Source organism: Staurois parvus, unplaced genomic scaffold (assembly GCF_062004578.1).
Source record: "Staurois parvus isolate SC_StPar_1 unplaced genomic scaffold, SC_StPar_1.0 ptg000282l, whole genome shotgun sequence".
Taxonomy (NCBI): Eukaryota; Metazoa; Chordata; class Amphibia; order Anura; family Ranidae; genus Staurois; species Staurois parvus.
The window spans coordinates 9117154-9134348 of record NW_028318078.1 but is presented as its reverse complement, the minus strand read 5'-3'; the positions used below and the strand labels follow the sequence as shown (position 1 = coordinate 9134348).

The window sequence follows — 17195 nt, the reverse complement described above, 5'->3', positions numbered from 1 at the left end:
GTTCACTGGACTTAAGCAGTGCCCTGAAAAAAAACTTACCTTTTGTCTGGAATTCCTCCAGAAAAATAGCAGTGAACTTCCAGAGTGTGCCTAGGCACTCCGGCCTCATAGCTGTAAATCTACAGGGTGAGACATAAGGCTCTGTACCTAGAAATACTATGTGCTCAAGTGCTTTGGAGTGAGATTTGGTGATATTGCTGTCTTTGCTGGAGTTTTTGACATGCCCTGCCTATACAAAGATGACCACCACTGCATACATACAAAATGCAGAACAAAACATGGTAAGTCAGTAATGATGAAAAAAAACATCAAGGAGATCGCAGGCAATACTGGTGAGTAGTCCTTTGCCATCTACATGCCTTTTTTTTTCAAAGTTCTATCCCTATTTATGCAGCAACATGTCCACAGACACACAAGCAGTACTGCATTGGTGCAAACAGAAATGACACATAAACAATCAGTACAGTACGGACGCAACCACAAACATGACCACAAAGACACAAACAGTGCTATACTGATACAACAGGGAATATGAGTAGAAAAAGAATCTGTAGCGTATTGCAAAAGAAATGCACATACAGACAATCGGGATTGATGTGGCACAAGGCAAAACATGCGCAGCAAAGACACAATCAGCATCATCGTGGCATAAGCAAAAATGTGCAGAAATGCAATCTCTGAAGAACCGTCAGAGAGCCACAGCAATGACACAAAACCATAGGAGTATCCTACTGACATTACATTTCACAGGCACTGCAGCAGTGAGACCTTCCTTTGCTTTCCAGGACTCACTTCATTCCCAGGTCAAAGGAAGGAATGGCAACTTGCAGTAAGAAGCAGCTGTTCCTCTGTTACTATGGTGGCACATAGGATGAAAATGCTAGATAAGTGCTTCCCATGAATGCCAACTTCCCTTGCACCCCAGAATGCAAGGAATACTGTTATTGTACACTAGTAGACAGGGAGTGATGTTTGTACATCAGCAGTGATAACAGGAGGTGGGACACACAGGATATTCACTCCCCCTGCACCCTAGTGCAAGGAATACTGTTTTTGAACAATGGAAAAGGGAGAAGGGAGCTGGACTCTGACAATGACATTTAATAGGCACTAGACTTTGTGAGCCATTAATTAGTAGCTGCCACTAGAGTGTTAAAAGCTGCAGGACATGACCAATGTGGCCTAGTTAGAAATCCATTCCTGGATATATCACATGAATGGGCTTGGATACACAAATTTAAATATGAGATAACAATACAGCATGTTTGTCATGTGACTACTGTACTGTGACCACATTTGCATTCATTTCTAAGCAATGTGTCATTTGTTTCAATGAGGCCGAGGTGCTCAGCGCATGCATGCACACACACAAACACACACTCGTCATATCTCTCTTTTATAACATCTATTGCTGGAAAGAACATACAACACAGCCATTTTCATTAAAATGTATGTCATAAAAAAGATAGCTTTTTATTTAAAAGTATGTAAATTGTGTTAATGACATTCCACAATCAGTTTACATCATGTCCTAAAATATAACAGGCCTCTTAAATCAGATCTATGGTCAAAATGTAAAATCATATATTTATCTCCACATAGTATTTCAATTATTTCTAGCTTTCTCCTATTAATCTGAACCATCTGGAGATTTGTAAACGTAGTATGTGAAGATCCCCACACATCTACTGAATTCTGTGACACATATCCACTATGCCACAAGAGAATGCACTGCTGTGTCACACATTTCCCAAAGCCTGAGAGGTGGAGTTTTGTGTGTGTGTGTGTGGGGGGGGGGGGGGGGGCGGGGGCTTGTGGCTGAGTCAGTACAGGAATAACTACTTTCGGACAGCGAGGTAACATGGGATATGTCATCCTTATAAACTGAAAGTAAACATGCTTCAAAGCATGCAGGAAGTTGTGGAAAGAGATGGCCAGCAGACAGGAAGTACTTACAACATCAAAAATAACTATAGTTTCATTTTATTACATCAGCATTGTAATACGAATACAAAAGTGTATGCTGTGAGCATAGAACTACTTTAAGACATTTCCCCAGCCTGATATGCTGTCCATATCAACAGATCAGAGTTTACTTTCATTCCCTTTGTGGGAGAATGAACATAAAAGCATCATAAAACTGTTTTCACCTGTCATTTTGATAACAGGCACCAAAAGTAAAACAAAGGTAAACATTTGCCACCATAGTAAATGCTGCAACAACTTCACCCAAAACATATCAAGGCAAACAAGCGGTACCGGCATCACCAAATAACATATTACAATTTTGTGCTGATGAGTTTTCAGAGATGTTGAAGCTATTTATTATTATAATAATGCAGGATTTATTAAGCACCAACAGTTTACGCAGCACTGTACAAGTTATGCAAACCTATACTTGATAAAAAAAAAACAGTATAAAATGGCTCAGTTCTGTGTACGCACACAGGCCTAAAAACTTAGTGGTTGTAAACCCTTACATACAACCAGTGAAATGACTGGCTTCAGATGATGAAACAAATCTTCTTACATAAGTTTTGCCTGTTTATCTGCATCATCTGTCCTGTACAGTCTATTACAACACAGAATTTAAACTCTATCAGCATCTCACAGCGGTACAAAGTAGGGGGCTTGGATCTGAAGTCACACACTGCACAACTAGGGGAGGAGAAGTCTGAGCCTGATTGGAGGGAAGAGATACACACCCCTCCTCACAGTATGGGAGAACAAGTTTATTGGTGGCTTTCAATCATAGGCTGTGTGCTGGAGCTCTCCTTCCCTGCCACCATGTTTCTCTTTTATGTCAACAAAAAAGCTGTCAGTAGTGACATATGTTGATAACAGAAAACCAGGCAGTAGAGAGAAATCACACTCAGAATTTTAGATCAAGACAAGTACACTGTATAGAATGATAAGCTTTGTTCAGATTTCATTTCTGAGGTTTATAACCACTTTAATAAATTAGGATGTGTATACTCACTATAATAATCTTTCCTTGGTGTCCATTGAGAGACACAGCAAGGCTTAAAGTGTTACTAAACCTCAGATCCTGCATTCACTTTATCTGGTCTCCCACAGTACACACTACATGGAAGTGCAATTAGTGCAATTTTGTAACTATCAACTGCTAAATATCTTTTCTCATCAGAAGTTACAGCAGTCTTCTGTCAGTTCTGACTTACATATTTACATAGTTAGTCTGGCTGAAAAATGACAAAAGTCCATCCAGTTCAACCATAAAAAAAAAAAAAAAAATTATAATCCTACACCCAGCTGATCTAGAGGAAGGCAAAAAACCCAGCAAAGCATGATCCAGTTTGCTTCTGCAGGGGTAAAAATTGCTTCCTGATCCCCCGAGAGGCGATTGGATATCCCCTGGATCAACTTTACCTTTAAATGTTAGTAACCAGTTATATTTTGTGTATCCAAGAAAGAATCCAGGCCTTTTTTAAAGCAATCCACTGAGCTGGCCAGAACCAAATCTTGAGGGAGTCTATTCCACATTTTTCACAGCTCTTACTGTGAAGAAACCTTTCCATGTTTGGAGATTAAATTTCTTTTCCTCCAGACTTAAAGAGTGCCCCCATGTCCTCTGTGATGAACTCAGGGTGAATAACTCTACACATGGTTCACTATATGAACCACTGATGTATTTATACATGTTGATCATATCCCCCCTTAATCTCCTCTTCTCAAGAGAGAATACATTCAGTTCCTCTAATATTTCCTCATAGCTGATCTCCTCCATGCCTCTTATCAGTTTGGTTGCCCTTCTCTGTACTTTCTCCAGTTCCCTAATGTTCTTTCTGTGAATTGGTGCCCAAAACTGAACTGCATATTCCAGATGAGGTCTAATAATTTGTACCGGGGTAATATGATATCTCTCTCTCTGGAGTCTATACTTCTATTAATACAAGAGAGGATTTTGCTCAAATTAGAAACTGCAGCTTGGCATTGCATGCCATTATTAAGCTTGTGATCTACCAGAACCCCCAGATCCTTCTCCACCATTGATTCCCCCATTTGTACCCCCCCTAGTATGTATGATGCAAGCATATTCTTAACCCCCAAGTGCATAACTTTACATTTATCAACATTAAACCTCATTTGCCACATAGTTGCCCAATTACACAGTGCATTGAGGTCGGCTTGTAAGTTGGAGACCTCCTGTAAGGACGTTATTCCACTGCACAGCTTGGTGTCATCTGCAAAGACTGAAATGGGATTTTTAATCTCGGACTCTATATCATTTATAAATATATTAAAAAGTAAGGGTCCCAACACTGAACCTTGGGGTACACCACTGACAACCCTAGACCATTCAGAGCATGAATCATTAACCACTACTCTCTGAATACGATCTTTTAGCCAGTTTTCTATCCATTTACATATGGATTTTTCCAAGCCTGTAGACTTTACCTTACACATTAGCCGTGTGTGGGGAACTGTGTCAAACGTTTTTGCAAAATCCAAATATAGCATGTCCACCACCACCACCCCTCTGTACAAGGTATTGCTCACCTCCTCATAAAAAGAAATCAGATTTGTTTGACAACTTCTGTCTTTCATGAATCCATGCTGTCTGTTGCTTAAAATATTTTTTTTCCAGCAAGAACTCATCATGTGGTCTTTTATTAAACTCCCCAGTATCTTCCCAACAATAGAAGTTAAACTAACAGGTCTATAATTACTTGGTAAAGATTTTGACCCCTTTTTAAATATTGGCACCACTTTGGCCTTACGCCAATCCAGTGGTACTATGCCAGTCATTAAGGAGTCCCTAAAAATGAGAAACAATGGCTTTGAAATGACAGCTCAACTCTTTAAGGATCAGTGGGTGTATGCTATCCGGTCCCGGTGCTTTATTCACCTTTTATTCTGTCTACATATTTCTGGATCATATCAATTGTGAGCCAATGTAGATCATCTGGAGCTGTGTCAATAACATGCCCATTAAGGTGAGATTTTAGCCTTTTAAACGTGTTGCCCATGGGAATATATTTTGCAGTGTGTTCACATACAGTCTTTTGAAGAACTCCAATTTCTGTGTTGTGTTCATCGATGCCAATATTCCCTCCCAGTCTAAGTCATGGAGAGCAACTCTCAGCCTTGGAAAATTAGCTCTCAAAATTGAGCGGTTTTATTTTTCCTGTATGTGCTTGCTGTTTACAGCTAACAATAAATGAAATAATGTTATGGTCACTGCTACCCAGATGTTCTTTTATATGAACCTTCATAATAAGCTCTGCATGGTTTGAGATTACCAGGTCCAGTAGAGCATCATTCCTTCTATCAGTGTTCAGCAGAGCACTGGTAAAGCTTGTAGGAGGAGTTTTCATTTTGCTCTAGGAGGATGCAGAACCCCTGACCTCTGTCTGGACAGTGCTGATTGGCCCTGTACTGATCACATGCACTCTCCCAAGAATAAAAAAAAAACACTCTAGCAATACACCCCAAACTGAGCATGTGCACAGTGTCTCCACATATGTCTTATCGGGAGATAAGAGGGGACAACTGGAAGAAGGGGAGGATCAGAGAAATCAGGATCAAAAATCCTTTTAACACAATGCAGAGGACTAACCCCTTAGGTTCCACAGTGAGTATATCAAGCATGCTTTACTGCGTATACAGACTGATTTTACTGTTGTGGGTATAGTAACACTTTAAGGCTTCAGCTTATACTGCCAAGGTATCACCCCTTTTACTACCAGCTTGCCTTAGTTTTGTAGCAAGCTGATAGCGAGATCATGATTATAAAACAATAAAAGGGGTAGGACCTGTGTCACTCAGTGGACTCCAAGAAAGGGATTTAACGTTGAGTACAAAAATTCTATTTTCTTTCTCATTCATTGAGGGATACAGGACGTCTTAAAGCTTCGGGACATCCAAAATCAATACTGAGGGGGAGGGGGCAACAGAGCAAACATGGCTGCCTGAAGGACCTCATGTCTTAAGCTGGCATCAAATGATGCAGAAACATTGACTTGGCGAACATAGAAAACGTGTGAACTGAAGACTAGGTGTCAGCTCTACAAATCTGGAAAACAGCTGCCTGATGTCAAAAAGCCAAAGAGGCATTCATTCACAGCCCTTGTGGAGTCCTAACAGGAAAGAGGGCACCTGATCCTTGAGACCATAAGCTTCAATGAAGGTCTGTCTGAGCCATCTAGATATGGGACAAAAGGTCAGGGCTCTCTTTCAGTGTCCATCTAGAATAGCAAAAGGAGAATCAGTCTTTCTGGAAATAGCCACAGTTGAGAGACTTGTACAGCCTAGACAATGGAGGGAAATGTCCTTGTGAGAAACCAAATCCAGACAAAAGGACATGAGAATAATCTCCTTGATAAGAAGAAACGTGGAGACTACTTTAGGCAAGAAGGAAGTCCTAGGTCTCAGGACCATCTTGTCCATATAGTGCAAAAACTGCAGTGCTAAAACATTATCAAAAGTGATAGTTTTTGAGCACGGCCTTTAGTTGATGGACTTTTAAAATTATTACTTTAGATCATTAATGTTTTAGCGCTGCACTTTTTGCACTATATCATTTGAGGTTTTTATCGTTCACCTGTGCTAGCTCCTTTCACTATATAATTATTTAATCTCAGCACAAACATTTATTTGGGTTTAGATCTTGTCCATATGAAAGACTATAAAGGGTTCAGACTCCTCATAGAGGTGATAGCTACAAGGAAAACAACCTTGTGGGTGAGAGTAGTGAGAGAATTGTCTCTAATTGGTTCAAAGAGTGAATGATGAAGTATAGAAGGCAACAGATTCAGATCCAATTGAGTTATGGGGGAACAATATGAAAGACCCCCCCCCCACTTCTCCACACAAAGGTCTTAAAGAGTGAGAGGCATGAGAAGATTCTTCCCATGGAGGGACTCCATAGTTGTAAACCTTTACATTCACACCAAGTGAAATACCTTTTATGTATGACTTATGGGAAGTGGACTTCCCAGCCTGCTGTACATCATTGTATGAAACACAGACTCAAAGATGCCCCTGTCCCTTAGAACCTGGGCTTTAACGATCATGCTACTGAACCCAAAAACAAAAATGTAATATTTTGCAGCTTGCCTTTTCTTAAATGTGGTGGATACATCATGGCTTTTTTTCCCCTTTATTTCACTTGATGATCCAGCCAGTAACACACTTCCTGTCTCCACTCTGGATCAAAGAGCGATGAAGACACATTTGGACAGCAACCTTGTCAGTCTGGGGAGACGGTAGTGTCAGACTAGCAGATTTAGATGAACTTGACAAACAAACTGAAGCTGAACTCCAGCTAACACTTTATAAGCAATTAGAGCAAACAGTTTTTTTCCTTTTGGTATAAAGGATTTACATAAATGAATACAATTGTAAGCACCATTGCTAGTGTTAAATTGTTTGTTCCCACCCTTTAACTGCTATTTTGTCTGGACAAACTGACGCGTTAAAAGAAGTTGAAAAATAACAGAACGGCTGAATTACCAGGTGAAAATAAAGTGAAAAAGCCTAAAATAGAAAACTGACCCAGCCACCACATTACGAACTGGAAAGCTGCGATGTAATACATTTTTGTTTTTGACTTTAATACCACTTTAACCCCTGCACCTAAAAATCAGGGTGGCAAATAGGCTTTTGGAAAAAATTCAGATACACTTTCCCACAAAGCCACCACAGCATCCACTGCTTTCTCCGATAGATCCCTGCACCAGGATACAAAACTATCCAGTTTGAGGGCACACTCCCAAATCTGGCACTGCCTTCTGAGAAAATCTGCTTGTCAATTGTCTATGCCTGGGATGTACATGGCTGACAAGGCTGAATAGTGTTGGTGCACTGGAAATATGGGTACAAGTTAGTATCTCTGATGATTATAGAAGCCAGAAAGTCTCCCCGATGAAAGGAAGTAATGACAGAACTCCCAAAGGCTACTTGTGCCCCTCAATGGACAAGAAATTAAGTTTATCAAGACATGGAGAATGGAGGAATCATTTAAGGTTGTGGGGGACACAGGAAATCGACACTCCCGAAAGTGTTGGCTTTGAAATAGACTTTGTCTGGGGATAATTCCATAGAGCTGCTTATTTTGGCAGAATGGCTAGCAAGAGAGGGAAGTATCCTAATGCTTTTTTGCACGTATGGCATTTGTAAAGGAACTCTAAGTAACAGAGATGCTTTAAAACTACAACTGGTGAAAGAGGTGCAGCCATTTGATAAAGTAAGTACACCCCATAAAAATTGTTGCTCTTTTTACCATATTTAAACAGGCAAATATTGCCTAAAGATAAAGGTGATATACTTGAATGAAAAAAATTGAAAATTTGGTTCTTCATTCAAACACTGCCTAAAGATAAAGGTAATATACTTGAATGAAAAAAAAATGGAAAATGTGCTTTTCTTGTGTTTTGCATAAGTGCTCATCAGTCTTTGATGTTTGTAGGTTTCCTTGAATGAACTGTCCATTTCAAATTCCCCAAAATATTTTATTTGGATTAAAATCAGGGCTTGGACTAGGTCAACTCATAATCCTTCATCTTTTCTTTGTTTAGCCAGTCTTTGGTAATTTGCTTGTGTGCTTCTGGTCATTATTGTGTTTAAAATTCCATTCCTGGTTCAACTTCAACTTTTTGACAGATGGCATCACATTCTCATCAGTCCACAGTTTAATATGATACAGAATTCATAGTTGACTCAATGACTGCAAGCTGCCCAGGCCCTGAAGCAGCATAACAACCCCAAGCTAAAACCTTTTCATCACCATGTTTTACAGTTGGTATAGGGCACTTGTCCTGAAATGCTGTTTTTGATTTTAGCCAAACATGTTTACTGTTACTGTGTCCAAACAACTAATTTTGATTCATCAGTACATAGCACATTGTTCCAGAAAAGTGGTCTTCTATATGTTCAATGGCAAACTGTGGCCTTGCTATAATGTTATTTTTGGAGAGCAATGGCTTTTTGTCTGCTACACTATCATATAGGTTAACACTACCGTACACTCTCCAGCTACTTTATTAGGTACACCTTGCTAGTACCGGGTTAGACCCCCGTTTGCCTTCAGAACTCCCTTAATTCTTCATGGCATAAATTCAACAAGGTGTTGAAAACATTCCTCCTTGGTCCATATTGAGAAGAGTTACTGTTGCCTTTTTATCAACTGGAACCAGTCTGCCCATTCTCCTCTGACATCAGCAAGGCTTTTTCGTCCACACAACTGGAAGCCACTGGATATTTTCTCTTTTCTGTAAACCCCAGAGATAGTTGTGCATGAAAATGCCAATAGATCAGCAGTTTTTGAAATACCCAGACCAGCCTGTCTGGCACCAACAACCACGCCATGTTCAAAATCCCTTTTCTTCCCCATTCTGATGCTCAGTTTGAACCTCAGGAAGTCGTCTTCACCACGTCTAGATGCCTAAATGCATTGAGTTGCTGCCATGTGATTGGCTGATTAGCAATTTGTGTTACCAAGCTACCTAATAGAGTGGCTGGTGAGTGTATTTTTGCAGAACAAGAACAAAAGCAGAAATAGCGCCTCTAAGTGTAGTATCACAAATATGTTTATTAGGGCAGAAAGGTGAGGCTCAGAAATGTAAACTCACATACTGTAGGTAGCATTGTCAAGTTTGACAAAGGAGCGATTGCGCACTTCAATGGTGATGCTCCGAAATGTGTTGCATCACTTCCTGCTCACAGCTACTTCTGATTCCAGGTGTTGCGGTCCACGCTGCACTCCACCACCCATCGGAGCTTCCAACATCCATACAGAGATTCCAGGAACGGCTTGTGCCGTTTATAACAAGCCAGGACCCAATATTTTGTTTATGATGTGCCTTTTATCTACCTAGAGCATGTGAGTTGCCATTTCTGCTTATGTCTCCCAGTGTAGACAGAGAAATTGCTTCTGCTCTGGAAATCCAGAGCCTAGAGTGGACTATCCTGTCCAATCCCTTTGCTTTCAAGGACTTAATATGGACTTTTAATTTCATATGCCACAGTCTGTGATAGTGCCTCTCTTTTTGTTTGGGGCATACTGTTCATACCCCCTCTGCCCTTTCTTTATCGTCTCAAATTTATGTTAACCATGCCTACTGTTGACCATCGCTCTCTGAATTCTATTTCCCAGTTCAACCCAACCTCGCACCAGAAAGGCACCTTCCATTTGTAAGTCAATGGGAATGAATCAAAAGCGCATCAAAAGTGGATCATTTTGCCTCATGGGGTAAGGATGACCATGAGAAAAGTGAAGGATCAGCCCAGAACTACACAGGAGGAGTTTGTGAATGATCTCAAGGTAGCTGGGACCACAGTCACCAAACAAACTATTGGTAACACAATACGCCGCCATGGATTTAAATCCTGCAGCTCCTGCAAGGTCCCCCTCCTCAAGATGGTACATGTGCAGGCCCATCTGAAGTTTGCCAATGAACATCTAAAAGATTCAGAAAAGGATTGGGAGAAAGTGCTGTTTTCAGATAAGACCAAAATTTAACTCTTTGACATTAACTCGACTTGCTGTGTTTGGAGGAAGAAAAATGCAGACTATGACCCTGAGAACACCATCCCTACAGTCAAGCGTGAAGGTGGAAACATTTTGCTCTGAGGGTGTTTCTCTGCTAAAGGTACAGGCCGACTTTTCCACGTTGAGGGGCCAATGGATAGGGCCATGTATTGTAAAATCTTGGATGAGAACCTTCTTCCCTCAGCCAAAACAATAAATATGGGTCATGGATGGGTCTTCCAGAATGACAATGACGTACCGCCAAGGCAACAAAGGAGTGGCTCAAGATTAAGCACATTAAGGTCCTGGAGTGGCCTGGCCAGTATCCAGACCTTAATCCTATAGAAAATTCATGGATTGAGCTGAAACTTAGAGTTGAAAAGAAACCATAAGGATTTAGAGAAGGTCTGTAAAGAAGAGTGAAATCCCTCTTGAGATGTGTGCAAACTTGGTAACCAACTACAAGAAATGACATACTGCTGTGATTGCCAACAAGGATTTCTCCACCAAGTACTAAGTCATGTTTTGCTTGGGGATCAAATACTTATTTTACTCACTGAACTGCAACGCAATTTATAACATTTGTATTATGTTTTTTCTGGGATTGTAGTTGATATTCTGGTTCATGCCATATCGTTTATCATACACCTAAGATAAAAATGATAGATTCTTCATTTCTTTGTAAGTTGGCAAACCACTGTTTTTAATGGAAATCTATTCAAATGTCTTAAAGTCAATTTCCATGGAGTGTACTTATTTTTTAACATACCTGTAAAACGAGACCATGAAATTTGAATGTTGGAACCTAAAAGTTTTTTTCAATAAAAGATTTAAAAAGAATCTGTATGTACTGTATATTCAATGCATGTCATGCTCATCATCAGTTGATTGCATATTCTTATGACCCTGCCTGATAGTGTTTTTTAAACTTTTATTATTTGTTTGTTTTGCCAGGGCAGGAGGGATGGAGGAGTATATGGAGACTATGACTTTCTGCCCCTTTCCCTATACACTCTCCCCTCCTCTACTTTCCTTCTTTCCTCCCCTCCCCCTTTTTCTTTTTTTATATATATACACCCTCACCTCCCCACCTTTCTCTTTTCCTCCCTCCCCTCACTCTGCCTTCTCTACTCTCTTCTTTTTACTGAGTTTGAAATGCAAAATGAAACACGGGGTACAAAGATAACTGACTGGTTAGTCTCCTAGAGTATTCTCGCATACACAAAGCATCTCTTCCTGTCTGTACTAGGTTACTCTGATAGACCTGGGGCAACATTTAAACGTGCCTAAGATGGTACGCTGTCCTCTCCTGTTGAACCCGACTGAACATGTTATTTCTGATGTTTCTTTTTATGATCTCTGTACTGCTGCTATGTGATGAAAATAAAAAAAGAATTGAAAAAAACCTTTATGATTTACTATAGTAAGCATGCACATAGAAATATAAAACCACCTGATGATCAGCCTGATAGTGGTTTTTAAATACTTTTATCCATTAACAAGTCAAGTACATATCCGAAAATTCCATAATTTAGATCAAGACATATGAAGGTGACAGCTTTGAGCCCCTCTGTTGACTGTACACACAAATTGTTTAAACCTTTCACTGAAAAAAAAAAAAAAACCTTCTGATGTGTTCTTACCACTTTCTCCAGCTCCACTTCAAAGCAGATCAGGGAGTCATTTAATTTGTTTGAGCTGCCAGCTCAGTGTTACACTACACCACCACTTCCAACTTCACTTGGTGAAAACAAACTCGTCTTGGAGACCCAGTGGCACCTATTCCTCCCTTCAACTGCTTTAATACTAAAGTCAACACTCTCATCAAGGCTTCCTTATATCAATTTTATGCTGAGTTTTGTTCTGCTGCCATTATCAAGATTGAAGGTTTAAAAGATGAAATACTCTAAATAAGCCTTTCTCAAACATGGAGGAACCCTTAAAACTATTTTCTTGTCTCAGGAAACTCCTGTAAAAACATATATCTACACATTATGGTACTCTAAGGATGCAGATATAAATAATGAGAGAAGAATTCTAAATGCTGTGCACAAAGCATATTTGACCTTCATAGAAAGTTTTTACAATGGAAAAAGTGGTATTTTACACATCACTTAGGTGTTCACTGTAGAACTGCCCTTTAGACTGGTAGTCAAGTGTAATAGTACCTCCCTTACATTGGTGGTCAGTCAAAAAGTGGACGCCTGAATTTTTTAGATCAGAGTAGCAGTACCGCTGTTACAGAGGTGGTCACATCGCATGGAAGCCCAAGCAACCTCTGGAAGAACCGTGAAACTTTGGTTGAGAAAGGCTGGGCAAAATGGAGTTATTTTGTTTGTTTTTTATATAATCTATAATGGTAATTTCCAAACTTATTTTGTGCTTTTTAAAACTTACATTCATTTGAAGTATGTTTGCTATGGGAGGTAAAAATGGTGGTCATTCCAGGGGTGGGTGGTATTAGTACTGCTTGGACAAAAGTAGTGACCATGGTAGACAAATAACCAAGATTTGGAAAACACAAAATCACCACCATAATGTGGGGGTGTAGCATAATGTAAAATACAAGAAGCAATTGAGCGAAACTAGGTTGCAATTAAAAGGAGTGTAGCATAATGTGTAGTGGTATTGTTTCTAGGGTTTACATAATAAAGTTGTTACACCCTAAAAACTAAAGCATGCATCATTCACATCATCAGATTGCTAAATTGCCAAGTACATTGAGCATACAGACCAACAGGTATATTTGGCAGCAGCAGGCACCTGGGAGCTTTAGCAATGATTAATCCCGGGTTTGCAAAGATGCATCACTAGATGTAATTTAACATTGCGACTGATGCGATGGCCATAACATGTTATATGGCAAGTCTCAGTTCTTGTCATCTGCCAAAAAAAAAAAATACATTTTGGTTATGCTTGAATTCTGATGGTTCAGTAGATGCTGATATAGTTGGCATAATTGTATTGTTATGGAACAATCCACTGTCATTAATGAGACTCTGCCATAAAAAAAAACTGCTGTGGGTATAAAGTGTGGGCACCTACAGTGGGGAAAATGATTGATCCCCTTTAGATTTTGTACGTTTGCCCACTTACAAAGACATGAAGAGTCTATAATTTTTATCATAGGTGTACTTTAAATGATAGAGATTATCAACCAAAAAAACACATGATATAAATGTTATAGTTGTAGTTCACTGAGTAAAATAAGTATTTTATCCCCTACCAACCAAGAATAATTCTGACTCCCACAGACTGGCTATGTGCTCATGTGGTACACAGATTAGTTCTGTCAATTTAACCGCTTCCATACAGGGCACTTTTACCCCCTTCCTGCCCAGGCCATTTTTCAGGTTTAAGCGTTCTCACACTTTGACAATTGCGTGGCCATACAACAATGTACCCAAACTAAAATTTTATCATTTTCTTCACACAACTAGAGCTTTCTTTTGGTGGTATTTAATCAACACTGGAGTTTTTATTTCTTGCTAAAGTAACAAAAAAATACAGAACATTTTGAAAAAAAAACAAAAAAAACAAGTTTTTCTTTGTTTCTGTTATAAAAGTTTGCAAATAAATAATTGTTCTTCAAAAATTTAGGCCAAGATGTATTCTACTACATTTCTTTGGTGAAAATAACCCAAATTAGGATGTATTATTTAATTTGTAGGAAAGTTATAGAGTTCACAAACTATGGGATATATCTGAAAATTGATCAATCCTGAAGTACTGAAGGCCAATCTAATTTCTTGAGGTCCAAGAATGTTAGAACAGTACAGATATCCCCCAAATAACCCCTTTTTGCAAAGTAGACAGTCCGACATATTTCATAAGAGGCATGGCGAGTTTTTTGAAGTTTTTTTTTACATACTTTCACCAGTGCAGTACAGCGTCATCATATAACTGGCATGCGGTGATCAGGGACACTGACTGGTGATAGTACGAAAAAAAAAAATTGATAATTTTTTCTAATTTTTTTATTAGTTTTAATTTTTTATTACATTTATAACATTGTACTACTTTGGGGAAGTGATCAGTATTTTTTTTTTTACACAATTTGCTTATAGCAAAGAATTACTATGCTATAAGCAAGAATTTACCTGAATGACATCGATTCATTCAGGGGTTTTTTTTGTGCTTAGCTGTGATTTTGCCACGACTAATCACATGACACAGCTGGGCTGTGATTGGTCCAGCTTGTGCATGTGATCGCTGTGACCATTCACAATGGATGGCATGAAAGGAAGCCATCCCTTGTATACAACTGTCATGTGACCTGCTGTGATTGGTACTGGAAAGGCGCACTACGCATACCTGAAAGGACACCATATGGCGTCCACCAGGAGGGATGAGCTGCTCACCCGGCCACCACCTGGCTATAAGCGGGCGGCAACTGGTTAAGAAGGTGTTCCTAACCACAACTTGTTATATGTATAAAATATACATGTCCACAGAATCTCTTTTTTTCCATACAAACCTCAATACCATAGGCAAGATCAAAGAGCTGTCAAAGGATACCAGGGACAAAATTGTAAACCTATACAAGGCTAGAATGGGCTACAAGACCATCAGCAAGAAGATTGGTGAGAAGGAGACAACTATTTGAGCGATTATTTGCAAATGGAAGAAATACAAAATAACCATTAATCACCCTCCGTCTAGAGCTCCATGCAAGATTTTGCCTCATGGGGTAAGGATGACCATGGATTGAAATCCTGCAGCTCCTGCAAGGTCCCCCCCCCTCAAGAAGGCACATGTACAGGCCCATCTGAAGTTTGCCACTGAACATCTAAATGATTCAGAGAAGGATTGGAAAAAAGTGCTGTAGTCAGCCGAGACCAAAATTGAGCTCTTTGGCATTAACTTGACTCGCCGTGTTTGTAGGAAGAAAAATGCTGATTATGACCATAAGAACACCATCCCTACAGTCGAGCACGGAGGAAACAATATGATTTGCGGCTGTTTCTCTGCTAAAGGTACAGGCTGACTTTGCCGCATTGAGGGGCCAATGGAAGGGTCATGTATTGTAAAATCTTGGAAAGAACCTTCTTCCCTCGGCCAGAACACTGAAGATGGGTCTTCCAGCATAACAATGACCCAAAACATGCCGCCAAGGCAACAAAGAAGTTGCTCAAGAAGAAGCCAATTAAGGTCCTGGAGTGGCCTAGCCAGTTTCCAGACCTTAATCCTATAGAAAATTTATGGAGGGAGCTGAAAGTTTGAGTTGCAAAGTGACTGCCAAGAAACCTTAAGTATTTAGAGATCTGTAAAGAAGAGTGGACTAAAATCTTTCCTGAGATGTGCGCAAACCTGGTAACCAATTACAAGAAATGTCTTACATCTGTGCTTGCCAACAAAGGTTTCTCCACCAAGTACTAAGTCATGTTTTGCTTGGGGATCAAATACTTATTTTACTCACTGAACTGCAACTCAATTTATAACATTTATATTATGTGGTTTTTTTCTGGATTTTTGGTTGATATTCCATCTCTATCGTTTAAAATACACCTATGATAAAAATTATAGACCCTAAATTTTTTAAGCAGGCAAACGTAAAAAATCTGCAGGGGATCGAATAATTATTTTCCCAACTGTAGAGATGTTGGCACATACTTGCAGCAACCTCTAATACCCTATTGCTGAATGCTGGTCTACTTTGACAGGCAAACTTGCAAAACTTTCAAGCAGTGTTGGAACTTGTGGCTACGTCTTGCCACATTCATTACGATTGGCTACTTTGCTGACTAATAGAAGAGTGTAGGAGGTAAGAAGGGATGGGTGAGTTTTTGTATGATCAAGATGTGTTGAAGCTCTGCCTGTCACAATATTACCTATCACACTGGAGGTAATATTATGCTTTTTGGTATAATGACATGAACTATGCTATGGATAGATTTCACTTATTAATATATGACATAGCTACAGTGAATCCATCTCACATGATTAGAAATGCACATGATTAGAATAGCACCAGTTGCACAGCTCTTGATGTACACAGGATGATGTGTTTTGGCACACAGACTTATGAAGGTTGGTGCTTCCTGTGACTGTGCGTGCAGCCTTGTGCTGCCATCTGTTGGCATGTTACAAAACTAGTCTCAAAACTTTTTGATACCACCTTGTACTGCATGTAGCTCTATCCACTCATTACATACCTGATGAAATTAGGGTCAGTAAATGTCACCGGATATGAACCATCTCACCAAGGAAAGGGGTCTTCATGCAACCTGTGCAGAGCTGGTCCATCCACAGAGGTGCTTCATGCTGCAGTGGGGTACGTCGCGGATAGAATGTGAAGTTGATATCATAGTTTAATAGGCAACTAATAGAAGCCATATAGATGTCCGAAAATCTGATGAGCCTTCTAGAGAAGTAGGTTGGGTTGTGATAAGTTCTAAAAATGCTTCCAAACTGTGGGTTAAATAGATTCTTTGTAACAGACCTGGAGATAAAAAGAAAAACAACAGTAAAAACCCATGTAGCTTAAAGGGGTAGTAAAGGCTTTCTAGAAAAAAAAATATACCAGGCTCCCTGCAAGTTAATGCCATACGGTGCTAGTATGCACTGCATTCTAGCACATTATGGCAGACTTACCTTTTAAAAGAAGCCCCCCAGCAATGCACTGTCACTGCTGCCAGGGCTTCCATCTTTACCCGGGCTTCCACCCAGGTCTGCGCATGGGAGTCATGCTCACGGCACAGTG

General features: G+C 39.7%; 1 protein-coding gene across 1 annotated transcript in view; it reads right to left on the bottom strand.

Annotated features, from left to right (window-relative positions):
• Positions 1-1436: 1436 nt before the first annotated feature.
• NT5DC2 (5'-nucleotidase domain containing 2) overlaps positions 1437-17195 on the bottom strand; it is a 113531-nt gene continuing 97772 nt past the window's right edge. Inside the window, exons 14-15 of the mRNA XM_089681925.1 lie at positions 16648-16934; positions 1437-13375 (exon numbers count right to left, since the gene is read on the bottom strand). Of these exons, the coding sequence (XP_089538051.1) occupies positions 16673-16934 (262 nt within the window). The 3' untranslated portion in view covers positions 1437-13375; positions 16648-16672. The remainder of the gene's footprint in view (positions 13376-16647; positions 16935-17195) is intronic.